The following is a 27,990-nucleotide window of genomic DNA, read 5'->3' as shown; positions in this document are numbered from 1 at the left end:
AAAGAACAGAAAAACACATTCTGGTCGATTTTTTTCCAAAAAAATTATTGAATGAAAAAGTTTTAATGCAATTTTTAATTACAAGGAGTACTTGATTAGAGTTTATCGTTCCACATAAGTTTTCAATATTTTTATTACATTAGGCGAGCGTTCTCTTTGCATGTTTTATCTTTGGCGTAACCGTCCTTCTATATCCAAAAAATGGCGGTTCCCCATGTCCAAATCCAGTGTTAGCCTGCGAAGCCGGAATCCAGTCACCATTAGACGGACTTTGGGCCTGTTGATTCCTTTTTAATGTAAACAGTTCAATTTTCTCTCTTTGACTAGTTGGTGGTTTCCAAGTGCTTTGTTTGACTCCACAGCTTTGCTTCCATTCTGGGTCGGCGTTTAGATCCTCATGCTTTAAAAGCTTTTTATCTTATACTTTTTGTTGTACCTCAGTAATTATTACCTCAGTTCACAAAGTGACTGCTTTGACCCAACAATCCTCTTGTCAAACCATTGCGGCCACACACCCGGCGGATAGTACGATTCAAATTACCTGAACATTTTTGTGTCATAGAATAGAGAAAATGTTTTTTTTTTCCACTCCCCAAAAACGCAACAAGTTTTATATATTTTACAAATTTCTATGTTTAGTAGCGATCAAATGAAAAATGATTTCATGACATTTGAAATTGAAAAAGATTTGGACAATTTGATTTCAGAGGAGTCTTGGCGAATAGGTTTGCCCATTTTGATAAGAGAAAAAAATATTTCCCATGAAAACAGCATATTTTAAAATCTTTATAGAGAACAACCTTGATTCTTGTAGATACTCACTGCTCAAATGTCAAAAATGCGATTTTTTTTCCGGTAAAAAGTGAATTTACTTTAAGTGTTTGTAGAAGTATGACCTATTCTTTACAGAAAACGCCACAAAAATTTTGCCATTCATTTCAAATGCTCAAAATTCTTTTATAATGTTACTATCAATCAGAAGCGGCGGCGATCAAGCTGTTTTGAGCTATGATATGAAAAAACCCAAACACAGTGGCTAAACTTCTTTGATCGAAGCAAGAGAAGTTGCTCAGTTTCTCGATGTCCAAAGAGTTTACCGGTATCCCCTATTTTTTTCTCGAAAGTAATCTCAAATTGCTTAGAAGAGCAACCGAAATTTCCAGAATGCTCCAGCTAAGAAGTCAAAAAATTGTGGAGTGAACATTTTCCATAGAAAAAGAGCTCATGATTACAATTAATCACTCAAGCATAAAAAGACTATAGTGTGCACGAAATGAATTCTTTACAGACCATCTTGCGCTTATGATCGGCCTATGACGTTGCTTTTTCCTGACTAAATTCTGAATAGATATTTTGTTTACACTTTTTTCGAAAGATCAGAAGAAGTTTTTATCGCTTATGGCAAATTGAAAGCGTTTGAATGAAAATGAAGGATGGTTTGGACGTAGTAAAAAACCCAATTTTTTTTTACTTTATTGAATGGTGAGCTCAACATATAGATCATCACAACCTGGTTCTAACAGAAATTTAGTTATTCTGTTTTATTTTATTTTAAAAGATGTTATCTGGGCTACATGCCGGTGCATGGTCTGGTTAAAAGTATAGTTTAATGTTTCGAAACCCATCAAAAATTACTTTTGGAAAAAATGTGTGAGTTTCTTTCTTGTTGTATGTGAACAAAAAATATTTTCGGGATCTGAAATGATAATTGTAGAATTATTCCTACGATTGACCCACGACATAGATTGGACACCGTGGCGTGCAAAATGAAGTCTGAACGAAATGAGTTGTTTGTCTGAAGTTAGACCAACTGCCCGAGTCCGCTGGGGATAGTTATCTTGTAAGATCTTGTAAGATTCTGCCAGAAACTTACAAGAGGATGCATCGTACAAGATTCTGCCAGAAACTTACAAGAGGATGCATCATACAAGATTTTCTAAGAGAAGCCTACACGATGAGCGTTGGTCTCACAAGATTCTTATAAGATAAACATTTGTCTTTTGAAACTTTTACATGATTAATTATCGCCTTACAAGCGTTTCGCAAGGCAAACGGGGGATAAAAATTTGGAGATTTTTGACATGACAAAAAGAAATTTTGTAAATTTTTGTTCAATAATGTAAAACTTGAAACTCAGGAAATATATTTTTTGAGGAATGCAATATAACTCGGTAGTAGTTGGCGTACGAATATAGATTTTTTTTTTCTGTTTCTCCAGATTGACTGTTTCTCCAAACAAGAAAACTCTTTCAATAAGAAAATCTACTTAACGACAACTGATTGAACAACTTTGTCATAAAAGCATAGCAAAGAATGAGAAATAAACTATAATGATTTCATGTTTTTGGAAGTTGCAGTGTTTTTTATTAAACCAAAAATAAAAGTAACAAAATTGTTTTGAGGCAGTAAAATTTTGAGTTTGTTGTCTTGAAAAACAAATTTGATATGAACTAATGCTCAAAAAAATTGCTCAGAAATGCGCAATCATTTCTGAAATTCTCCTTCATTAAATGAAGAAAACTGCGCGCAAAAATATCAAGGAGAATGCAGTTCAACCGGAACGAATGCGTTTGAAACTTAGAAAATAGCCATTCGTCTTACAAGATAAACATTTTTTTGTACGAATTTTGTCAGAACTTATAAGACAACCATCTTTTATAAGAATCTTTCAAGATCTTACAAGGTAGCCATTCTCTTTCTCCTAGGGTCTTTAAGAGACTATTAGATTAGAAATTAATTTCCCAGGCTCATAATAATCATTATAAACTTTGTTATTGTTTTTTGAGGTGAAGGTTTTGAAACAAATATTGCATATCAAAAACAGGAGAATGTGAGAACACGTAGCTGTGGTAGATATCAGAAATACGCATATCAGCTTGACTTTTGTGCATCAAAAGTTCATGAACAACAATTAAAACAGAGACCATCAAAATTAAAACTGATTTCTGATTCCAAATTTGATCTTTGTTTTCCAATTGCTTTGTAAGTTCTCAGGTCTTTCAAGCCTTATAACAGTATAATGAATAGAGTTTCAGTGACTCACCTGTAATGAATGTCAGTCAAAATTTTTACCTTCAGTTTTTATTTTATAAGTGTCTGCAGAAGTCATTTTAATACGTGAGATAATTTGTGCACGCTTAAACAATTATAACGCATCTGCAGGGTGGCATAATGAAGCACCAATAAGTTTTCTTTTCACATCAAGGCACGTAGTCAAATGGTGAGGAAAAATCAAATATTGAAAATGAGGAAGTAGACAACGTAAAAAAACTACATCATCTTTGCCCTACCTCGGGTCCAAAAAACAAGAACATTACAAGATTTTTAAAGTTTTAACTAATTTGTTTTTTTGGAACTAAGGAATTCCAATCGATCCTTTTTTGGCGATAAACTGTGAAACCATTAAACTGCAGTCTCCTAATATTTTTAGTAACAAACCAAAGTTTGCTAAAATGTTGCTAAAACTCCTGAAGCTGATATCTAACACATCTTCAAGCCTTGTGGAAAAATTATTGGCCACTCAAAGTAAATGCTTGAAATTTAATGAAATGGATTTTAATAATTTGCAAATTGTTCCATACTAAACGCACGCAAGGAAGACCCTGGGCTAAACTGGCGTACTTGTACTCTAGAAAACTTTGATTTTATTTTTTTTTCAATTACCATGCCGACAAATCCGTTCCAAGTTTTTCAACTATATTTTAAGTAAAAAATAGCTGATTCTTTACTCGGAAAATTCTTAAATTTTTGGAATTAATATAACTTGTTTGCCAAATGGTCTAATTATCAGTTAATTTCAAAAATGGTCAGCGCATCTCTTCATGTTCTGTACAGCGGTGACTAAATATCGAGGCTTATTTTGCTCTCTCATAGCGGTTACTTAAAATACAAAAAATTTGTATTGTACTGGTGCTCTATTTTATGTAAGATGAGTTCACACATTTTGTGATGACTTTGAGTATTCAAAATTGGACAAACAAGTAAGCACCAGGAGCATTAGGTTGAAATAAGATTTCCTAATATGGCTTCAATAAATGCTTTTACTATGGGTGTTACTGTATTTGCTGAGAAGATCAGAGTTCAATCAGAGAAGGTCAATTTGTGATTTTTTTTAAAAAATTCTTTAATTGGTTTGAACCTTTTTTGACCTATGGCTACTGAATTGACGTTTTCACAGTTCAGAGGTTTCTTTTATGTTAGAATTTCTCTCCATTTTCATTTTTTGTATTTGGCTTGGTTTTATATGGCTTGGTGATGCCAATTTGAAAACATAGCTGGCAGATTGCCAAAAAATAGCCGCAATAGCTTCGTAGATCTACAGTCTCGAAAAGATGGTAAAAGAAACAGACTAAAAATGAAACGTTATCAAAACGCTGAGCTGTTCAATGGTAAGAATGCTTTAACTTACTGCTGATTCTAATAGCTGCCCTTCAATACCCTTCAATTAGAGTGACAAACACTCATTTGACATAATTTCTATGAAGTAAAATAAAGAGAAGTCAATTTTAGAGTGAGGAAGTCATTTTTGAGAGTCACTTGCGACCAAAATTTTAATCGCGCAAACGAACAAAAAACTCGCTCTAATAAGAGCGAAAATGAAGTCCCGCAGGCAATTCAGTTGAATTGCATGAACAAACAAACAAACGGAAGATTTGAAGTGATTGTGATGCCATATGCTTGTAACCAAAAATCTTGACGACGAAATCAAAAAATATAGCTAGAGCAATCCTGAATTACAATTCAAAGAATAGAGCTGAATAACGGCTTCATAAAAAGTTTATTTAATTTTGAACTATAGCAGTAAACAAAGTTCATGACCCTAGTTGAGCGAAACCTGACGAAATAAAAAACAGTCAGAAAAGTTTTTCCAAGGACTTAGTATATTAGGAATTTAAGAAAAATAAAAACACATTATAAAAAACTGACTGAACTCATGCTTAGAATCAGTGAACAAAACAACAACTTTGTGACGATCAGTGACATACAAAGAACATAGCCGGCAGATTGTCGGAAAATAGCCGTGATAGACGCTTGTGGCTTTCCATGAATCGAAACAACTAAAGAACTAAGAAATTTTTGGTTTAGATTCGGACTGTCATTTTTAGGAGACACAAACGCTCTATGAGAAAAAAACCCCGAAAGAGCAAAGAGTAATACTCAAGGATTATGGCATATTTGTATGGCACTACTTAGATTCACACTATTGATCTTTAAATAGTAAATGTTCATAAAGTTTAATGTTCCATAAGTGACTTCAGAAGTCTTTTTTTGAGGTAGGTAAGTTCAGCTATCAACCTAGGAGCAGAAATTACGTCACGCATACAAATTTTAACTACAAATCACTAGAATTCACTGAATTCATTGAAACATAAACCGACAAATGTCGGAAGAATTGCTCTTGAACGACAGGCGAGGCAATTTAATTCATGGTCTTTAGTATAGATAAATTTTTCTTTATGGGTGCAAAAATCCTCAACCCCACCGGGATTTGAACCACTGCCCTTCCAATACCTGGACACACTGACTAACCACTGTATGATTCCCTAAAACTTCCTATGCTGCAATCGTTTTCATAAAAGCAACAAGCTTTACTTCAGAGCACTAAAGATCACTCAAAAATGATGAACGAAAGAAGCGTGAAAAAGTCACTGGAGAAGTCAAAGAATGTTCTAGAAGAAAAGCACAAAATTGTCAAGCAAAAAATTTGCATAAAAACGACACACACGTTTACAATAATTGCTATGATCTGCGTTCAAGAGCAATTAATAAGTCAATTTCAAGAAGTCATGTCGTAAGGATCATCGATGGAGACGACGAAATAAAAAACATATCAGGACAGGTCCTGACGTACAATTCAAAGAATTTTCATTGACTAAACCAGCAACTAGACCTAGAACGGACTATGAGTGAATTAAGAAAAAATTAAGACTAAAAAGAACTATGAATGGATTGGGCAAACCATTTAGAAAAAATCTGATCCAAAAATTCAAAAAAAGGAAAAATCAAATTGAAATTGCAGAATGTGAACAAAAAACTTAAAACAGTTTTTGTTCAAACCCCCTTTTTCACTCTACCTTAAAATTAGAGTGAAAAAACTTCACACCACAAAACCACTCGCTTTTTCGCTCCACTTCTTGTTTCGGCGTGACCAAAATCACTTCTCCAAATTGACTTCAAATGTCATTAAAATGTGTGAAGAGATCTTAAAAAGAAGATAACGCCCCAATACAATTCAAATTCTAAAACCACGAATTGTAAAAAACCACGGTGTTTCCAGAAATAGCCAAATATAGTATCGCGGCTAATAAAAAAAGGACGGAAAAATTAAACGGATAAACTAGATAAAAACGGCGAAATTTGCAAAACTCATTAAATCTTTCTAAGAAAAAAAACTCATAACTACCTGTCAAAACTCTTAACTATAGCAGCCATTTCACTTTAGAGTTTTGTAAAAATTGCCCACACTTATTAGCAATCAATCAATCTTGTCATTAGAGAGACTAAAAAACTATAAAACTAAAAAGTGAACCAATTATTTTGTTAATAAATACTCTTTGTCAACAGATGATGAAATCTGTCAACAATTACATTAGAAGATAAGACAATAGTAATAAAAAAACTCGTCAAACCCAAAAATGCAGTCAAATGCTGAAAAAAGAGTGTCAAAATCATACAACGATTGAACGTAAACAATTTTTTTGATTAAATTTGTTTCTATATTCAAACTATGAGACCAGTCACTAAAAAGAATAAATTGTAAGACAACAAGAAGTACAACAAAATTAACTTAAAAGTTAATTGAAAACTTTTAAAAACAAAGAAACTCAAAGTTATCAAAAAATCACTCGTCACGAATTCAAACCATTGACTAGTTTCATACATGCCTCATTAGCAACGAAAAAGAGCTGTAATTAAAATTATTAAGTGCCAACACAACAGAAATAAAATTAAAAGGGGCAAAAATCAAATGTTGACTAACTTATTCTGCCAAAAAATAGTGTCAAAATCAAAAACATAGCTGGCAGATTGCCAGAAAACAGCCGCAATACCTTCGTAGATCTACAGTCTAAAAAAACTGTATAAAAGACAGACCAAAATAATTACTATTTTCAGTAAAAGATGAGATGTTATATTCTGAATAAAAATCTGTATAAGTTATTTCCTTCTCTATTAGCTGCTCTGAAATAGTCTTCATTTAGAGTAACACACACTCGCTTGACCTTATCTCCTAAAAATGAAGTAAAGAAATCCAATTTCAAAGTGAGAAAGTCAGTTTTCATAGTGAAGTAAGTCACGTCTGACCAAAATTTAATCACGCCGATGAACAAAAAAGAACTGGCTTAACTAAGAGTGAAAAAAGGCATCAAGCACTTCCTTCAGTTGAAATTGCATACAAGAGTGAAAAAAAAGCAGATCTGAAGTGGCTGTGACGTTATATGGTAGTAACAAAAATCTTGACGATGAAATAAAAAAACAAAGAGAAGGCCAATAATAGTTCCAGCAAACGCTGTGCGGCTGGTAAAAAGGATTAGCTAACTGTTGAGTAGCTCAAAAAATTGCGAATAGGCACAATTAGAACACATATATCATAATAATATCGAAAATTAGAGGAGACACTGGAACAGGAGATAATCTGTTCATATAAATACTTCTGACTTTTGAAACAAATCACGCTTAAAAGCTACTCGATTTTCGCTCCCTCTACTTTATCACTCCAGCGTGATTAAAATCCCCACTCTAAAATGACTTCTCGCTGACGTAAAAATGCCGAAAAAACGTGAGCAGATCTTAAAAACATAACCGACTAAACGTCGGAAGAATTGCTCTTGAACGACTAGTGGGAGCTCTAATCAATTGCAGCCTGCTTCAGTCGGTGGGGGGGGGGGAGGGGTAGCCTAAATGGGACTAAGAAGTTCTATAGTGGGCTTCAAATAACCACATTAGAGGTTAACATATACCACTATTAAGATTTAAAGTAAAAAAATGACACCAGTTTCGGCGCATTTTTTATTTGACTTTTAGTATTAAATTGCCGCCAATTGAGTTCAGCTGCTTGAAATTGTGATTGAGAGAGAATTTTAGATCACGCGAAATGCAAAAAGTCAAGGGCGTAAAAGTCACTCGAAAAGTCAAAACCGTCAAGCGAAAAGTTTGCATAAAAAAAAAGACACACACGTTTACAATAATTGCTATGAACTGCGTTCAAGAGCAATTAAAAAAGACAACAGATCAATACAATCCAAATACTTTGGATTGTAAGAAAACTAAGAGAATGCCAATAATAGCTTCAGTTATTGCTTTTGCGGATATTGAAAAAGATATAGCGGTTTTGAGAATCCAAATAACGTTTGGGAGATAACTTATTTTTTTTTACAATGATCAGTTTGTTATCAAAAAGAACAAACTGATCATTGCAACAAAAGAACAAACTGATTTTTGATAACAAACTGATCATTGCCTCAGTTTGTGAGGCAATGATCAGTTTGTTATCAAAAAGAAATTGAGAAAAAGCTCCCTGTCGATTCTGCTCTATAGCTGTTGTGAATTGCTCCGGTTGCTGTTGCTGATATGATTGGGTGACGTCATTATCTTTGCGACAAGTACAGTTACTCGCACAGGTGCAAAGCTTCAGCTCCACCACTATTCGTGGCTCAGTTGCTGGTTGGGATGTTACAGAAGTCAGCTGCTGAGGAACATCTTCTTCTAATGAAAAAGACAGGTAACATCGAAACATCAAACGCAATTTGGAAAAAAATGTGGAAAAACAGACTGGTTTTCCTAACAGACTGCAAGAAAATCGCCTGTTAATAACGTTTAATATGTGACGCTTCAAAACGGAACATTAGAACAAAGCACTCAGTGGAAAAAAATTTAGAAACTTAGACTTGAGATATGCACCGGCAAGATTTAAATATGTTGAACTAATTTAGAACCATGTCAGCAATGAACTTAAGTAATGAATTTTAACAATTTGTAAAAGTTTTAAATCTGCAATGCCAAATTCTCCAGATTCTCAAGTCACAGTTTTTCCTATAAACAGCTCCAGATTTAAAACTGGTCGGTTAATGCCAAATTTTCTGAGTCAATTTAGCAGAGTCACGTAACCTATACTTCAATTATAGGTGTTTTCCTTTTCTCAGATAAAGAATCAACAAAAATTCGGATGTATTCTGTTTTGGCCTTCCCAGCTTAGTGGGCTTATATTTTTTATGCCCCCAGGCGCACATGCTATTTTTTTTACATAGTAACGTGCTATAACATAAACTTTGTAACGGGGGGGGGGGGGGGTATTTCAAGAAATACCTTTGTTTTCAACGTAATAGTTTGGTCTGCTTTTGTTGGATTCTGTTGGAAAACTTCCAGCAGCAGTTGTTACACTGTCAGTCTTTCCTTTTGCGTCTCTTGGAAAACCCTGCGGTTCATTATCTTCAGTCTCAGCATGTGAATTGTCATAATAGTAAAAGCATGTGTCGTCATCTGCAGTCGTGTATTGCGTAGCTGCTTGAGAGAAGAAATCGGCCGCTGAACGATCACCCCTTCTATCTGTTAATATAAGCACGGTAACTGTGGACACATAACTGGCAGATTACCAGGAAATAGTTGCGATAATTTTGTAGACCTGCAGTCTCAAAAAGCAAATGACTATAACTAAGACTATATAGGGGGAACTTCCTTTTTTGATTAGTTGCTGAGATTTCGTATGTCGGTAGGTGTGGATAGGGAATGGGTGGGTGGTAGTTGGGGGAGGCGGGTAGGTTAGGTACCTTGGAAAGACTTATATGGAACACAAAATTCCAGAAATGACCTTTTCACCTTGAATATTACCATCAGTTCTTAATTACAATACATTACAAACTGAGCTACTATTAAAATCCAAGTGTTCGAAAAAACGTCAACGCTCGGAAACAGAACTCAATGTTCAAAAATAAAAAACAAAATTCAATTCATGACTTTAGCTTTAAAAAAACCTGTAGAATCTCGATACTTCTCAACCACTCCTAGAAAAACCTGTGCAATACCATACTCCCATTCGAGGAGTAAAAAACAGACGATAGAACTAAAATAATCTTCGCTGACGATTTAAAAAGTTTAGCAGTGGACAAGGTATACTGGCAAATTCAGGATGACCTCGATGAAATTGAAAAGATGAAAACTGGTTTGATCTCAATAAAATGCTATTGGGAATGGAAAAATGCTCGAAGATAATTTTTGGAGGTCAAATTTGTATGTTCAACTTGCTTTCGCTCAACAAATCAAAAGTTGTAAAAGATTGAGTTATCATTGTAGCAAACAACTTGGTATAGAACGCTCACGTTGAGGAATGACCCAGAAAAGCCAAAAAAATGTTTCACTTATTGAAAAGGAACGTGATGATCACGGTGAAGATCTTCATGAAACTAGGCTTTTACAAGCCTCTACACTTGCCAGTTCTTTTATATGATTTCCACCGCGCATCAACGAACCGAGCTGATCTCCACTTTTTGGAACGATTTTGATAGAGTTTGTGAAATGTAAAACTGGAAACAAGTCAATCATTTTCCTCGATCAACTTTGCTTGCTGAATATTTTGCTTCTATTTATGGTAATAAAAATGAGCGACGGGCTATGCTTTGCAATCTTGTGCTTGAAAAAAAGATAACCTGAACATGCTTAATGTCCAAATGAATAGTGGAAGGTGTAGTGAGATATTAAAACTACCCAAAACAAGAACTGAAAAAGTTAGAGACGAATTTTTCTACAGAACTTGTAGATTAGCAAACTGACCGGATAAATATGTTGAGATTACAAATTTGACTGGATTAAAGAGTAGGCTGCTCAATTTGACTTGGAAATCTTTTTATACCGATTGTTTTGATGTCAAGGGCTGCACATGGCAGTATTTGTGTAAATGCGGCTTCTGCACTGAAATATGTGGGGATTTGAAACATTTCTTCGTTCTGAAACATGTGGACACTTTTTTTAGATCAAAGCAATGGGACCAAATGTGCCCTGCAGCTGTCTGCTGCGAAACCACAACAACAAAAACAACAACAACAACCGCAGCAACAACAACAACAACAACAACAACAACAACAAAACAACAACAACAACAACAATAACAACAATATTAAATTGCTACAAACTTCGTTTGGGTCCAATTAAAAAACACAGCGCCACATTAGAATTCAAATATTATGGTTTGCGAAAAACCAGCAGACGGAATTTAACTGCTCCACTTAGTTATTGCTTTTGCCGATTTTTTTTTAGGTTTTTGACTTTTGAACGCAAAGAAACTTTCATATCTTTAGGATCCTGCGTCTGTTGCCATGTTTTTCTTTCAAGAATCTTTCGAGATAGCGTGTAATCTTGTACGACCATCTTCTTTCACGAAAATTTTTTGCACGACCTTTGCAAGATGATCATCTACACATTGCACGAGTACAGTTTAAAACCCAAGCACCTTGACAAGAGTGTTGGCACCTAAACTTCTTGCTCAAGGAACTGGTTGACGATTTAGACAGAGTTGATTTCCAAACTACTTTAGGCTATTGTTGAAAAATAGTTTACAGCTCTTTATGAATTTTGAAATTGTAATTAAACGCTGAAAAAGAAGCTAAGTGTTTGTACCTGTCTTTATTACTAATGTGCGATGACTCGACGTCGCAAAATGTGTCAATCCGACTTAGAACCTCTGGGTTGGGACTTGTTTGATTGTCCACTGTAATCGTCACCTGATCGTTAAATCTGGATGAGGACTTAGTGGACGGGTTTTCACTAGAAGCTATCACTGCTATCTCAGGGCCATCTCGACTACTGTTACAAGTGCTCATATTGTCACAATTCCAGGGAATTGTACCTATGGGAGCAGAATTGGTTCCAATGTCTCTTTGATTTGCAGGACTCTGGTTCATTAACCCATCTGGCGATGTTGTTCTAGAAGTAGCCCTGAAAGGACACTCGGGGTTCAACGGAGATCCGTCTTCCCGTGGAGGACCCCAACGTCGGGGTGTGTAGGAATCGACCTTGAAGGGGGGTTCTGGGTAACAATTTCCGTGGTCGAAGTTAGCAGATGTCGCCTTTCCATGTCTTTGGCATAGTTGGTCTGATTTCCCTTTCCAGAAGTCATTTCTGTTCTCGGTGTCATCATTATCGTCGTCAATTGAATCAGGCGAATAATTTCTTCCATTATTCTTTGGTGGAAGTTTATGTGTGAATTGCGATCTATACTCGGTGGTCAAATTTTTCATGTCTTCGCGGTTGTTTTTCAAATCTTCAAAGTTGACCAGCTCGCTGTGTCTTGACGAGCCTCTGGACTCCATTTCATCATCTTGAACTTGACTTTCCAGGTTATTGTTACTTTCAAAATCTGGCAACGGACTTTTATAACCGAGAATGTCAAGGCTCTGTACACTGTGTTCATAGTTCTCAGAACTGTTGTCGTCACTACCGCTTTCTCCACCTGGGTTGCAATTCGGTGAATCTCCAGGAACCTTGACAAGATTCTGATGAGTAAGGCCTTCTGTTGTATGCGGGCAATTATTTTGGGTATCCTTGGAACTCTGTCCATTTGTTTCGTTTGCTGTTGATTTTTTCAGAATTGGGCTGCGTGATAAATAAGGACTCAAGCTTCTAGAACAGCTAAGAGGCGAACAACTTCGGGATCTGTAAAATCCGCCTAGGAACCCAGACCCGTAAACATGACATAAAGGGCTGGTTCTTGTCCGCATATTTTCGTATATCGATCGGCTACTTACTGATGAACTATAACAACAAGGTAAGTGTCTAGGAGATAAGTTGACGCAAAATGGGGATGAAATATGCCGTCGCCATCGAGGAATGAAATAAGGCGACCTTCTTCGGCAACCTGGACCGCAAAAACAAGGTGATCTCCTTGTTCTTAACCGAGACAATAAAGGACTGTCAATCAAATTACGGTAGCTGGTACCCCTATCAAGACTGTTCTGATAACTTTGCCTTCCATATTTAGAGTTCACTTCGCACCTGCGTTTCATCTGGTCATCAATGCTTTCGTATACATGTTCTGAGTTTGGACTCTCATATTGATCATTTCTTGTTTCCTTTACATAAATCGTTTGTTTATGTTTGTCACTTGACTTCTGACCGATAATTGGGCTCGGCTGGTCAAAAGCTGATGAAACCTGGCTGATTACCGTTTGAGTAGCACTATTACACGAAGATCTTCTGCTAGAAAGTGGAGCTGAACTCATATCTTTAGAAAAGCGCACTTTTCTGGGACTGGCACCTGAACCAGCTGACCGATGCGATGAGGAGCCTCGACTTGAGTATGAAGAATCAGAGAAATAACCAATACTATTGTCCGTTTTTCTACTTTTAGTTTGCATATAGGGTCCGTTTAAACTTGCCTGGCCAGTTGAAACAGTTCTTTGTACACTAAAGTTGGGTTTGAAATCATTTTCAGTTCGAATTGATGTTTGCCAGTTTTCTGTAGATTGTATGGATCTATTTGGCTGGTAGTCATTAGGGCTTCTGTTAGATGATTGGCCAGATCGAACTTCCATATTTGGAGGTCTGTGTCGACCCTCATCAGCATCAACCTGGGAGAAGTTTTCGGATTGTCGGAATCTTTTATGTTTTTCCATCCGCTCCTGATGTCTTTGATCTCTGCGTATTTCCTTACTACTCGCATAAACACCACGTTCGTGATGTTCACCGTTTTCGGAACCAGATGATTCCTGGTCATAATCTGCTTCTTCCCTATTTTGGGGCAACTTTTTCCGCCTGGCGGGGTTTTTCCAATTCATTTCGCGCGGCGAACGCAGAATAACAGGATCTTGCTGTCTATGTTCACGTCGAGGTTTCCTTGGAACCCAATTTTGTGGACTATTTTGGTTGCCACTCTCAAATTGGGCCATAATTGGTTCTTGGTGAAAGACAATACTCTAAATTTGCTTTTACTGATGAGTTGCTTTCGTTATGTAATATAGATTGTTCACGCTTCTCTTGGGTTTAATTGTCTTGGTAAATGAAATTCACAAAAAAAAATCGGCGTGATGAAAACTACAATCCGTGAACAGCTTATCGAACTTTAACCAATAAAAACCGTTCACATCACAATTTTGCATGATAATGCGACACATATCAGATAACGGAAAGATATCAGATATCACATAAAGTTTAAGAACGATAGCAGAAAAAAAGTAGCAGAATTCTGAAGATATTTTTCAAATATCAACAAGCCAGATACAACAAAGTTGTAGAATATAAATTGACAAGATAAACACTCCAGAAATGTGCTGCTTGCTTATTCAAAAGAACAATTAATTCAGCAGTTTGGTCTCAGTACTCGTCGGACAAATCTACACAGTTTTGCATTGTTTCCACAATCGCTCACCCTTTTGAATCATGTTTTATTGTTTGCTTTGAGTGTTGAATAACTTTTTGCGCACTCTTTTTGTCTCGTCAGTCCATTCGTACCTCTACCACCTCACCCAGGCAACCATCCTACTCTAGACCTGCAATTTATGAAAAGTCGTAAGAGTTCTTGAGGGGGGGGGGGGGTTAAACATTTGAATTAAATTTCATGGTCGAGCCCGTACGCTAGTGTCATGCTATATTAGTACTCAATCATTAAAAATTACATTCTGGATTTTTGGATTACCCTGTTTCTGATCATGTCACTTTTAAAAAATTACAGGACAACTTCCAGAGTGATTCAATTGTGCATGCATTAGTAATTCTGATCAACTTCTTTGCATAATTTTTTTACAGACGGGTTTTCTTCTTGACATAAGTCGAGGCTAATTCTTTTCATAAATTTGGCCAAAAATCTTTCCATTGGCCAAGTAAAAGTCTTTTTAATTGCATTTTTGGTCAAGCCGGATCTTTTTATAGTTATCTTGGGTCGAGCATGCTCATTTCATAGGTCGAGCAAAAGTCTTTTCACAAGACTGTTTTCTACGCAAAACTGGAAGTTTTTATTTTTGTTCTGCTTTTTGTACATACAGAAGCAGTACCGGTGCAAGACCAAACAGTTTTGCACCAGATCAGTCCAACCTATAATATAGCAGAAAAACTACTAAAAAACTAGAAATTTTGCGGTTCTTAAGATAAAATTTTTATCACAGCTAGACTATATTATCACGATAGTTGATTGAGTGAAGATGTGGGAATTTAACTGTAGTAGTCTTCTTCACATAAGCAAGGATGAAAATATGGCGTTATTCATTTTAGCCGTTCCAATTTATAAATTATATTTTTTCAGAAATAAGAACGAAACAGATTTTTAATAGATTGTGGGTTTTTCTAAATTGCAAAACATGAAAATACATGTAAAATATTTTTTGTCCGGGACACGTTTTATCATCATGCCAAATTCAGGCACTTTATTCTCCAATCGATTTCCAGAACAAATTTTATTATGTAACTAGAGAGGTTTAACTTCAAGGACGGTTGTTTCAGTTCCAGACGAAGTCGAGGACATCAGGCAACGTCTAGAAAATTCTTTTCAAACAACAAATCTGTCGAGGATAGTCTTTTAATGCCCTAAATTGGTCAATGACTGCCTTTCAAAAACTCTATTTCTAGACTAGGGAAACAATCATTAAACTTTAATTGCCAAAACATTTCCAGCAAGAAGTTATGTTTTTGTAAGGTAACACATGTAATCTAACAGAAAAGCGAAAACGGATATGGAAAATTTCCAATAGCAGAAGCATATTTTGTGGGTCGTGACTTACTCTACATCAAATCGATTGGTAGTAATAGGAATTTTATTAATTGCTTTCAAAGTTTGTAGCAGTTACATTAGTTTTGTTGGTCTTTTTTAATGCAGTTAATTGCTTGATATTTTATATGACGCACTCAATAAACTTGCCCCTTCAATTAAGCTAAAGCTAGCATCACCAAACTATGGCCAGCTACTGGAGGAGCTAACCGATCGTTTGAGAGCATTTCACCCGACGTTAGTCGGTTATGTTCAAATTTTTGGGAAAATATTAATGGCCACACAAATTACCCATGCAAACGTGCCACAATTCTAATTTATAACTTACTATGTAATGGAACGTGCTTCTTAATTTCCTGTTGCCAAAAAGTACTCAAGTACTCGGGTGTTCTAACTGAAATAACCAGGTGAACTGTTCCTCCATAAGTAAACTGTATTTTTGTATTGTGAAATTAGAAAATCCGTTCTCAAATCGAATAGATTTGACGTGAGACTTATATCGCTGTTGAATATAAAAACTTAAAGCGTGAACTATTTGATCCGGTGCTTCTGTCAGCGTTTTGATAATAGTCTGTCTTTTATGCAATAACGTAGAACGTTTAGTTCTAAAGACACACTACAAATAGAAAGCGATCAAGCTTAGTTGCAAAAACTTGATGTTAAGTCTTTCATATTAATGGCATGAAAGTCAACTCGTCCCAACCTTTTATGGACTTAAGGAGAGTGAGACCCCATGGTCACTCGGAAATCTTTCTGAGGACTTTCATGTCTTAATTTGTTATCTTAGTCAGTTTATAAATCTTTTGCATTTGAAAAAAATGCGTTTTTTAATCAATGGTGGCAGCTGTTATAGAATATCAGCAGGTCGTGAACATTTTTAAATGTGCGGAAAAAACTGCTGAACTTTCGAAAAGTGGCATTTGGAGAGCATAAATTTTTGTGCAATTTAATATTAAAGTGATAAAAGTGAAGTTAGTCGAAAGAATTAAAAAGGGTCTTAATTTTTCAACCAGTACTCTGTACAAGAGGCGATGTGAAAAGTTTATTAAAACCGGCCCACTAAAAATATTTTAGAATTCAGAAAGCTGAAAATGTACTTTCAAAACATTGTAAATTTTTGAAAACCACGAAGAGCGATAAATTGAGCGGAATGGACAGGCGGAAAGAATAGGCAAATAATTTTCGGCCAAAAACTTGTTTCTTGTAACTTTCATTTCAGATTTATTTTTTGGTACATAATTCGTTCTGAAAAATGTATTCGTTTTTTAATAATATGACTATTAACATAATTTGGTGTAAAATGTTAATTCCAACACACATAACAAAGCTTTATTCTAGATAATGACATACTATAAAATGGCACTGGCTTCATAACTGCGGGTTGTATTAAGTACTGAGGTAATTAAATAAAAAAAGACAAGAGCACTCTAAGTCATAGGTAAAACTATCTCTAGGTTTTGTAATAGAATATCTATTACGAATTTGCGTAAATTTTACGTGGGACTTTTATCGATGTTCACTACAAATCATAGTGAACTTGTATATGAAAATTGTGATCCAGTATTCCGATCACTGTTCTGATAATTGTATGTTTTTAGGCAACAACAGGAAAAGTTTATTTTTCAAAACATTTTTGTCCCCATCTTTGTTTGATTTTCGGACACATAAATCTCGTCTTCAGTCAAAAACTTTACCAAAGACTTTTTCTACTATTACTTTGTTGTTATATTCAGTTTATATTTATTTTGCACTTGACAAAAAGGCGTTTTTAATCAAATCTAGGAGCTGTATTAGAATATGAGCAGCTCTTGACCAATTTTGAATGAGCGGACAAAAGGAAACACTTAACTGTCATTATAAATTGAGGTGAACCTTGTTATGTAAGTTAGGAAATTGAATTCAGTCGATTGAGACAGAACAAAACATGAATCTGTAATCAGTCTATAAGAGTTGCTGTAAAAAATTAGCCAACGAAACTGAAATCATTCAAAATTCAGAGCGCTTAAACTGTACTTTTAAGTGAAGGTAGTTTTTAGAAACTTATTAAGAGCATATATTTGCACCGATTGAAAGAAATTTGAAGAATAGGCAACGAATTTCGTGTAGTTGTTTGCAGCCAAAACTTGCTGGCTGATAACTTTGCATTTCTGAGTAGACTTTTGGTGCACACTCTGTTTTGAGAAGACTTACGATTAATTTTTCGTAAGCGCTATCGCAAAATTTAACACGGGTCCTCTGTGGAAAGAAACGAACTACTTGTCCCCCATTTTGCGGAATTATACGGAAGTTGAATGGAGAAATGCAAATGGAGAAGGTCTACTCGATATATAAAGATAATTTTTGGCAATAATTATGAAGTGGAGAAAAAAAGGAATTTTAATTATGTCAAATATTTATCTCATCATTTCAAAAAAAAATGTTTTTATTTTGCAAAGAAGAAGCTCGTTAAACGAAACTTAGTATCGGTAACATTTGTTTTTAACGTTATTGATGAAACAGAAAGCAGCAAAAAGTAATACTTTTTCAGTCGATTTATTCAACTATGAAATCTAAGACAGGATTCATTGAATGAAAGTTTGGGAATTTTGCAAACTTTTTTTAACGTTTTCTTGAGTTCACATAACTTGTGACTTTTGGGTACAGAACTTGGGTTTTTGATTTACTTTAAGTGAAAAAAAATTTTGCCCAAGATAATCGCGATATTTTAATAGATGACGCTCGTTAGAGGTTTTCGGACTTTGGCAACACAAACGCCGTGGTATGAATAAAAAAGAAGAGAGAGGGAGTTTTCTTATACCAGAAGGATAGATAGATATAAAATATCAAAACGGACTCAAACGACTGGCGGGCGATTCGCTTCGTCAGCAGTTGGCTACAGTGTGGGGTAAAGCGGGGTTAGCTTTTCTCAGGGACGCCACTGCGAGCGGGAGACGAGGTAGGAAGAGTTTGCAGGTTTACGGGTAGAAGGAGGCGAAAGGCGATGAAATGCAGTGTGAAGTACCCGGGGGAGGGGGAGTTAAGTGAGGGCAATTTATGTCTCCTAATGTATTTTCAATGAATCTTATACCACAGCCCTTTTTTTATCGCTAATTTGTGTAGCACCGTCATAACTGTTTTCCTGTATCAATATTCTTCGTATATAATTTATTCTAAGCAAAAAACGGATCTAATTAGAGGCACTTCCAAACATATAAAATTTAGTGAGGCAACCTATATAGCAGGCCCAAAAATCGTGCGGCAAGTATTTTTTTTCTGAGAATTTTATTGCTTATTAGATTACGAAAGTGTTCAATCCTTGTATGTCAAAACTTTTTCTGGCAACCCGTAACAAATCTTGGTCAGTACTTCTCCAGTGAAATACGCGTCTTGTGACAAGTCAGTACTGATCACGTCTTTTTCAAGTCTTAAGGCTTGTGAAAACCTGTCAGGACCTGCTCAAGACTTGTCAGGTCTAACTCATGCCTTGACCAAGACTTAGCAAGTCTTGAGTCATGTCTCGAACAAGGCTTGTCGGGACTTGAATCAGGTCTTGACCTAGACTTGACAAGTCTTGATTATTGTGCACTTAAAAATCAAAGTAAAGTTTCGAGAAGAAATTATTTATTTTTAGCTAAAAATGGTAAACCTAACCGACTAATTGCCGGGACGAATTGCTCTCAAACGACCGGCGAGCGTTTGGCTTCGTCATTACCTAGCCACTGTTTAGTGAGTTTAGCTTTGGCTTGATTGAAGGGGCCTGGGATTAGGATAGTAGACGATGACATCACGCCACATAACAGCCGCTGAAGTGTGGCATCAACAAAAGAGTTAAGGAGAGAGAGAGAGAGAGAGAGAGTGCGAGATTAAACGTGAGCGAGAAAGAGAAGTAAAGAAACGCCAGCAAACACAGAGAGAACGAGAGAGAGCTAAGAACTTGTTCCATGATGAGGTTCGAATCTACAACTTTAAGTTTTCTAGACTTGTTTGTAAATAAATCATATAGAAAAAAAAACTGAAAGTGCAAAATTCAAGAGAAAATTTTCCAAAATTTGCAGTAAATAAAATGTTCAAAAACAATTTTCGTCTCTGGATATTTTTGATGTAACCCATCTGCAAGACTTAGAAAGCTTCGTTGGCCAGTAATGATCGTTAAACTCAGAAAACGACAAAAATTTTCAAAACTTTTTAAAACAATTGCAAATTTTAACAAAAATTTTGCTAAACTTCCTGACATTAATATCTTCAGAACACCATTCCATTGTCTCAGGAGAATATCCAGTATGCCTATTTCACGCCATAAACAGTTTCACTGCCTCACAACGATCCAAACACTTGGAACATGATAATAATTTTTAAAAATTTTCCAAATTAAAATTTGTGAAAAAATTTCTGAAACTCGAGTCATTAAAATAATGATAACCCTTCCATTAACTCAAGAAACTAAGCATCATGTTACTATCAAATCTCGAAGGAGATTTCTTGGCTCTTGAGGCCGGAAACACCTAAAAATAGACAAACAATTTCAGAAAACATGAAGACTGCCAAAAACTTTTCAAAAAAAAAAAAATGCTAATACTCGCCAAATGTTGAAATCTTGAAAATTTTTTGATTGGATCTAGAAACTATAGAAAAAATTGTTATCAAACTCTAGAGGAGGTTCTTTGGCTCTTGAGGCTAGATAAACCTATAGAGTGACAAAAAATGTCTTGCAAGTTTTATAAAACAAATCGATAAAATTTGTGATATTAAAAAGTTGAAAACCATTCCATTACCACCAAAAACTATGCAGCCACATATTATCAAACTTTTAGCAGGTTTTCTGAATCAGAGTGGCTGAAAAATCTTGAATAATGACAACAAATTTAAAAAAATGAAAAAATGCTAAAATTCGTGATGTTAAAATCTTGAAAAAACTTCCATTACGTCTAGAAACTATACAGTAACCTATCATCAAGCACTAGAAGAAGCTCCTTGGCTCTTGAGGCTGGATAAACCTAAAAACTGACAAAAATTTTAAAATCCATGAAAAAATTTGAAAGTTTCTTAAAAAAAATGCAAAAATTCGCGAAGCTGAAATGTTGGGATGGCAACAGTCGGGTGGGCGGCAACAGCGCGGTGGGGGGCAATAGTGTGGGGTGTCAAAATTGGGGGGGAGTCTTCAACCTTTAAGAACCGCTCTTCACACCATAATTATAGGACTTCAAAACAGTTTGAGCTGATACAGAGCTGAAAGGCTCCAAGAGCAGTTAATGCTCACTGGGTGCTACCTATTTATCCCGTTTTGAAGACAAAAAGTCAGTCAAGTGAAAACTCGCATAAAAAGACCGACAGGACTAATATAATTGCTACAAACTTCGTTTGAGAGCAATTAAAAAGAAGTGTTTACGAGAAAATTGTTGATCTAACCAAGCTATTTCTGATTTGAGCATATACCAACTTAAAATATCCCTTATAGTCACTCTGATACTAAAATGTTTTGCATGGTCACAAATAAGTGGCCATGTCGGGTATCCTTGAGCGATATCAGATTTTTTAAATTCACTGTCAAGTGAACTTTGAGGAAGTAATCGCTTTTTTGCGTTTTTTTTTTCCATTTTGGTGAGTTTTATAGGCAAGCCACTCAAAATGATGTGATTTAAGACAAGCCAAGCCTAAAAAAGTGACATGATCAGAGCTCTGATAGAATACTGATCAAGACCAAATTCATTGAATCAGAACTGATTAAGGAAGTCTGATCAAAGCTGATTTTAAATGGGGACTGTAGTGTGGGGAGCCATCTGAATACATTTCGTCTGTGACAAATTGAATATGAAATCAATTTAGCTAATATATGTTTCTGGAAGATCAATGACAACTACTTGGAATGCTTTATTTTGTCTGTATAGGTTATAAACATATTCAAATATTCAATTGTTTTCTGTAGTTTAACACACATTTACGACCGTCTCCAGGAAGGAATTGGCTCAGGAAGCAAAATGGATTTTGATTTCCTACCACCCCCCCCATCACAAACGGAGCAAAAAAGAGTAAATTCACTCCACTCTTATATAAATTCCAATTCAAACCTACAAACAGTCTGAATTTTTATATCGCCAATCACACTTCCTATCTAGCGTGTATTTGGTCGACGTCTGTTTTTTCTTTTCCTCTCTGCTTCCTTTTGTCTTGTTCGATGCTGCCAATTAGGACTACGCTTGCCACCCTTCTTTTTCTGCCTAGGGCTGCGCCCCCTGTAATAGAAGTCATGATTTCAAAAGTACACAATTACGAAAAAAAACTGAAATTGAAGACTCACGTCTATTCAAATTGACGCCTTAGGAAAAAAGTTTAATTTTTCGCAATGCCTTAGGAAAATCTTAGTCCCGTTTTGAAGAATGCTCTTCGTATACAGTGATAAGGAGTTGACGATATACACAATTGGAATGCAATGTTTAGTACCGAAACCCTATGAGACCGTGGTGGGGGCATAAATAAGTCAATTTATTGTTTTCCTTGTCAATTTATTGTAGTTTTACCAGAATCACTGTCTAAATAAGTAATAAATAGTAATGCGATGCCTGACTGTTGTATTCCAGACCTCGGTGACGGAGATCTGGGTGGTCGCCTTCTCTGAGCCTCAGTTTCCCTGGGGTATCTAGCATTACTAAAACCTGCTCCTCCCCTAGTCCTAGCTGTTGTGTAGTTGGGATAGGAGGTCGGGTTCGGGATGTCAGGGTTAGAGTAGTAGGGGGCTGGACCATTGCTGAAAAACCCAAATTCGTATACTTTTAATTTTACTCGACGATGCAGGCCCAGAAAGAGGTAAGAGACCCAAGAAAAGTTTGGTCAGAGGGACTTGGATGGTCGGCCAAAAAATTGTCCAGATTATAAGCTCCGTCGCCCACGATCCCTTGTCCGCTATCCAAATTAGTCATGCCCAAGCCTGTCTTGGGTTGCCGACCTTATGCTGGGTGGCCTTAGTTAAGACCATTAGAAGCTTTAAGGATTACCCCAAGCAGACATAACAACAGGAAGACCAGTATTTACTTTAAAACTGTTTGGAATGCTGTGGTTGTCATGGATTTGCAAGGCCTAAGTTTTAATGTCTGGTTGGAATGTTATTGAGTTTGTTGAAACAGAGGTAATTTTTGACCATCAGGAACACAAAAACGTTTAATGTTACCAGAGAATCTGACAGAACGAGGTTCCAAAACAAAAAAAAATACATGGCTACATCTCAGCCCATAATTTTTAGCTTTTGGATAGTCACAAGAACGCACCAGAGTTAAAAAAAATGGTCCAAACAGATGTCGAAGTTTGGGCCATTTTCTCCAAGTTTCTCAAAGTTTCGACCAAGCTTGATTGGAAGCAATTAGAGAGCACGGATTTCTGGAACAGGATTCGAAGAAATTTTTAGATGTCTGGCAGCTTTGTTACTAAAATAAAGTTTCCTCCGATTCAATTAAAAAAATGATTTTGACGGAATCACAGATCTTTGAACATTTTTTAGGATAGTCGGTTGCCAGTTTAGAACAACAGAAAAATTGTATAAGTTAAATTGTATTGCCTCGATTTCTCCCGACTGATTGCAGTATTGAAAACACAAAAATTACCAATATCTATTGGAAGTTAACATCGATGACGTTGATCACTTTTTCACAGGAGTGACAACTGCACACTATTAATCATTAACAATTTTGTTTTTGTAAAGAGGTTGAAGACGACTATTAATATTTTTCAACAAAAATATATAGGAACTGAATCATTTTATATATTTTTAGAAGATTTAAGCAGATGGGCTGATTTGACAGCATATATAAATTATCCTAACTATTTTATAGCGAAATACAGTCTTATTGCTTAAATGCACGAGCAGTGTCCTTACACAGTGCTTTCATCACTGTTAAATTAAAATGAAATCAAATTTCAAAATGGTTACTCAAAGAGAGGCAATGTGAGCAGGAGAGATTTGCACGTTTTTTAGTTGTCAAATTATAGGGAAAGTTTCATTTGTTCGAGCACTCTTTAATCAAGTGGCTGCCTTGAGAGCAGAAAGACAAAACTCACTTGAGTTATTTAAAAAACAAATAGAAATTTGTTGGACGCCAAAATGATTGCACTCATTCTGGAGAATTTCATGTACAACCATTAACAATCAGGTTTTTTACAATAGCATTTTCAAGAAGTTGTTAGTTTGCGTTTGAGTTTGGGACACTGGCTCTAATTTCTACACTGTTACTGGGGTACGAAGCCATTTTAAACACCGTGTGGGATTTTTACCGGCTTTTCCTAATTGCAATTACTTGTCGTTGTGTACTTCTGGCAAGCAACGTTTGCAGTTGTTATTTTTGTCAGTTATTTTGTCTGGGAAATGACAGAAAGATAGAATGAATGAGAAAGAAAAAAACTAGAAGAAGGGCTCAGCATCAATCAGTTATGTCTGTTTACTCAAGAAAGCTGCGTTGCGTTGGGGGATCGAACTCCCGCTGTGTTTTTCATTTCGTATACTGATGTGTTGCACCAATATATAGACGTTTTTGCTGGAAAATTACCTTTACGGTACGATATTCATTCAAGTTTATGGCTACTGAACTTGTCTCAAGTTTTGAATCGAACTTTTTATAGGTAATTAAGAAACTTTATAATCATTGATGCCAAAGTTTGCCGGTTTCGACTTGTGTCCTATTTTATACGAATGCTGAGTTTTTTCACGCTTGAGGAGAATAACCAAAAATTTGTGCACAAAACTCTCGAGAGTCCTCCTCAAGAGAAGTTTCCTCACTGCATGAAACGGGTGATTCATCTCAAAAGCTTTGGCGACGGAGCCAAGGATCCCTGGAAGATTGCCCCAAAGAAACTTCCTCTGTTTGAAGGGTTGATACCGGATGGTCTGCCGGAAGCTCACAGAGCTTCGAAGCGTCAGAAGCGTATTTTAAAGACTAGGAAACGGCGGGGACTTTCTGATTCGAAAAGATCGAAGAAGCTTCCTGAACCTAGGTTTGATCATGACTTTGATCCAAGGGTTTCTTTTGGGTCTTAGACGGAGATCACTGATGTTTAAATCAGTAAAAAGAAGAAAACAGAAGGCTTGATTTTCAGGTAGCCTACCCAATCAGGAAGTCCCATGTGCTTTTGCAGTTGTTCTTTGGACCCTGCCTCTTCTTTTCTTAAGACGTAAAATAGATTCAGATTTGTTCTTTTGTGCGCGCTTGATGAAATCTTGTGTCAGTCAAGGGTTACTGAAAGAAATGTACTCTGTTTTGGCGGTATCTAGTTTAATTTTGAGCCTATCACGCCATTTTATGAGTTTGTTAAGTAAAAATTGAATTTTTTTTTTACTAACAGGACGTTGACTTGTAATATGAAACAGAGTCATCTGCGATTTGGGAAATGTGCGCCGGAGTTTCAGGAATGTCAGTGACATGAATTAAGAATAATATAGGCGCCCCAACGTTACCATGGGGGACCCCAGCTGTTGGTGAGACGTAAACGTTTCTTTGGGAGAGGAAAAATTTCACTAATTTGATGATTTTCTTCTGAATACTGATTTTGTTAAGTTGTCAATCAGCCCTGTTCTCCAGACTGCATCAAAAGTTTTTTCTATATCAAAGCAGACAAGTCCCACCATTTCTGACCATTAGTAAGCTCCATCTATATGCTTATTCAAGAGCATATTGGGAGCATTACATTGGGAGTATCAGTCGTATCAGTTGTGCATCTGTTTGCACTGAATGCACTTTGTTGTTGTCCAAAGAGTTTGTTTGCTTTACAGTGGTTTAGGATAAGATTTTCGACACAAGTTTCACTGATCCTTGTAAGGAAAATGGTAAGGCTAATTGGTCTGTAATTTTCTGCTTCCTTCCTGTCGTTTAGAGGTTTTTGGAAGCATTGTTTCTTGTGAATATTTCAATAGGCATGGCACGTAAAAATTGTTGATTGTGCCCGAATAATTATGAGTATGAAAGCGTTAAAGTTTTTTTGGTTGCGCCTTCAGTAGTTAATAGCTTTTTTGTCTGGCCCGGGACATGATTCACTGAAATGCTTCAAAATTTTTATTGAACTCTTCTATGTTTAGGAAACTGGCTTCAGTTATTTTGTTTGGATCGGATTCCAATAGAAATTTTGTGTTTCCTTCTGTCTCATGAAAATACTACTTCAAATCCCTATTTTTGTGTTGTTGTTCTTTCATTAATCAATCAGTAGGCTTTAAAACATTTCACTTTTTTCATGGTCAGCTACATCAATTTTGTCCTTAAAGGTTTTTTTCTAAATGTCATACGCTTGACTGTTGTTTATCGCTGATGATGGCTTTAATTGCTCTCCAGAACCCCTTATTTCCTGATTGTTTCAATGTGTGAATGAATTTTCTGTTTTGTCTTCTTTCTTTCGAATTGAATGCCATTCTAATTTTTCTTTGCAGGAAAATGACCTACCTTCTCAATCGATACAAAGTGTCATCATTTGCATGTTTTGGTTGCCTACTTCTCTTTTTCTTTTGCCTGATTAGGCTGATTATCTCTTGACTTTGCTCGGATACTTTGGTTGCGAAAATGATTGCACTCAGACTTTTGCGTTTTTCATCTTGAGTTAAAGAAAGTAATTGATGCTGAAGAAAACAAATCCATGCCTTTAAAACCAATCCAAGCAGAAAACAAATTCAAAGCTGAAAACCCAAATGAAAACAAATCCAAGCTGTTTTAAAACTCAATTAGCTAGTTGAAAATTTTTAGTATGTCTATACAAATTGAATGAATTTATGCTAAGTTCAAGCATGAAATCTGCATGTAGTTATTGCAGTATGTTTGAACGCACAAAAGTCTGGAGATTAACGCCCAAATGTTGGGTTTTGGATGCACGAAAGTCGAAACATGAAAATCCGCTGGTCTGAAAATAAACTCGCACAATCTGTTAAAAAAACACAAAAGTCTGGTGACGCACGAAAGTCTAAACATGAACGGACAAATTATTTGACGAATCGAGTTTGACAAATTTTGAACTTGACGCATGAAAGTCTGGTGAACGCTCGAAAGTCTGGACATAAGATTTTTCCGTCTGGGACGGTCCGGACACAGACGCTTGCTGTATGTATATAAATTATGCAACTGCTGTATGTACAAACGCTTGCAGTCTGGGCCGGTCAGGACCAACTGTTTTCCGTCTGTCACTACCTTATGATCTGCAAAATTCAAATTAAATTGAGCAAGTTCCGTTCAATAAAACAAAATTGAAAGTCTGCTCTGGAATTGGAATACGTCTGTCCAGAACTGTTGCTGATGTTGCCCTCTTAAAGTAATTCAGTTGTATTTTTTATAATTGACCGTTTTTTGTACCTAAAAACGCTCATTCGGTTCTTTGCCGTTTGTGCCCTCCCAATACTTTATACACTCCTGTTACAGACTGTAAATAGAAAGGATCCCATTTTTCATTATTTTGGATGAAAAATTCAAGAATTGCGCCGACAACATACCTCTTATTTTTTTCAGATTATTTGAAAATAACCTGTCAATACTTAAATATACTGGTCAAAGACGGTCAATCTAAAATTACCTGTCGAAATCGGACATTTTTTTAACTTCATAAACGTCTCCAACACGGTTATTCTTCCCCCAAAAAAACAGTCAAGAATTGTGATTTCATATGTACAAAATCAGAAACAATCATACTGATAAAAAACATGTGTTTTGAGCATTTTTCCTGAAAAAATGCCAGAGTTTTGGACATTATTTCAAGTTTGGTACCCGTAATGTTGATTGTTTGCGGTCATAGCAGCAAGTAGTAACATGTCGTCATTGTGACAACGTCCATATCCCGGGTAGCCATAACAGTGACTATTGTCGTAACAGAAAGTCATCTTCTTTAAGTTTGGATTAAATTGAAGGAAAAGTTTTGAATAAGTCTGATATTTACAGGATACTGATATTATATCAAATTTGAGCTGATTTTTTTTGCTTTTGTTGTGTTAGGTCAAAAACCCAACTTCTAGGCTTCGAGTTACGAGTAAAAAATTTAGTTACCTCAGGTATACTGCCGCTCTGTAGATTGTTGCCAAGTTGCACTAGATCTCTGGGTACCAGCAAAGCACAACAATAAAGGGCGTCACTAAAATATTTAGGGTCAATATTATAGCTTGTCCCAATTCCATACCTGCGAATGGGTTGCCCTCAATAAGTAGACCTGAGCTAAGTTTCTTTCTCACTTCTTACCTCGCAACGAAACAATAAAAACTGAGAACTCAAGGTTAAATCAGTTAAAATCTCATTAGACCACCCATTTAAAAAAGTTTATCAGTCCTCTAACCAAACAGTACCTAGGTCTAATGGTACTCTACAGACTTTGCCGTTTTCTAA

At 35.9% G+C, this 27,990-nt stretch overlaps 2 protein-coding genes across 4 annotated transcripts; both read right to left on the bottom strand.

The window, feature by feature from the left end:
• Positions 1-73: 73 nt before the first annotated feature.
• LOC142338398 (uncharacterized) lies at positions 74-13,972 on the bottom strand. 2 transcript variants are annotated; one of them, XM_075388154.1, is made up of 4 exons: positions 11,608-13,972; positions 9,304-9,551; positions 8,518-8,703; positions 74-402 (listed from the first exon to the last, which is right to left on the bottom strand). In XM_075388154.1, the coding sequence occupies exons 1-4, from the start codon at positions 13,872-13,874 to the stop codon at positions 140-142; spliced, it is 2,964 nt and encodes a 987-aa protein (XP_075244269.1). In that variant the 5' UTR covers positions 13,875-13,972; the 3' UTR covers positions 74-139. The 2 variants fall into 2 exon arrangements, with proteins under 2 accessions (XP_075244269.1, XP_075244271.1); XM_075388156.1 differs by having other exon boundaries at positions 74-396.
• A 7,547-nt stretch (positions 13,973-21,519) lies between these two features.
• Positions 21,520-27,647, bottom strand: LOC142338397 (uncharacterized). 2 transcript variants are annotated; one of them, XM_075388152.1, is made up of 3 exons: positions 27,382-27,647; positions 22,227-22,406; positions 21,520-21,894 (listed from the first exon to the last, which is right to left on the bottom strand). In XM_075388152.1, exons 1-3 carry the CDS (start codon positions 27,492-27,494, stop codon positions 21,774-21,776), a joined length of 414 nt encoding a protein of 137 aa, XP_075244267.1. In that variant the 5' UTR covers positions 27,495-27,647; the 3' UTR covers positions 21,520-21,773. The 2 variants fall into 2 exon arrangements, with proteins under 2 accessions (XP_075244267.1, XP_075244268.1); XM_075388153.1 differs by having other exon boundaries at positions 22,242-22,406.
• Between the last annotated feature and the right edge of the window lie 343 nt (positions 27,648-27,990).

This window comes from Convolutriloba macropyga, chromosome 4, assembly GCF_964194025.1.
Source record: "Convolutriloba macropyga chromosome 4, txConMacr16.3, whole genome shotgun sequence".
Lineage (NCBI taxonomy): Eukaryota > Metazoa > Xenacoelomorpha > Acoela > Convolutidae > Convolutriloba > Convolutriloba macropyga.
This window is presented reverse-complemented; position numbering and strand designations above follow the sequence as displayed.

Bases quoted from the DNA above. Each gene is read 5' to 3' on its own strand.
- LOC142338398 (XM_075388154.1), bottom strand. From the start codon at position 13,874: ATGGCCCAATTTGAGAGTGGCAACCAAAATAGTCCACAAAATTGGGTT. The intron at 9,552-11,607 runs GTACAAACACTT...TACCGTGCTTAT, and splicing joins CACATTAGTAATAAAGACAG to ATTAACAGATAGAAGGGGTG. The intron at 403-8,517 runs AGGGAGCTTTTT...AAAAGCTTTTAA, and splicing joins AGCTATAGAGCAGAATCGAC to AGCATGAGGATCTAAACGCC.
- LOC142338397 (XM_075388152.1), bottom strand. From the start codon at position 27,494: ATGACTTTCTGTTACGACAATAGTCACTGTTATGGCTACCCGGGATAT. The intron at 22,407-27,381 runs GTACCAAACTTG...TGGGTTTTTCAG, and splicing joins GCAAACAATCAACATTACGG to CAATGGTCCAGCCCCCTACT. The intron at 21,895-22,226 runs GTCAGGCATCGC...CTTCTATTACAG, and splicing joins CCGAGGTCTGGAATACAACA to GGGGCGCAGCCCTAGGCAGA.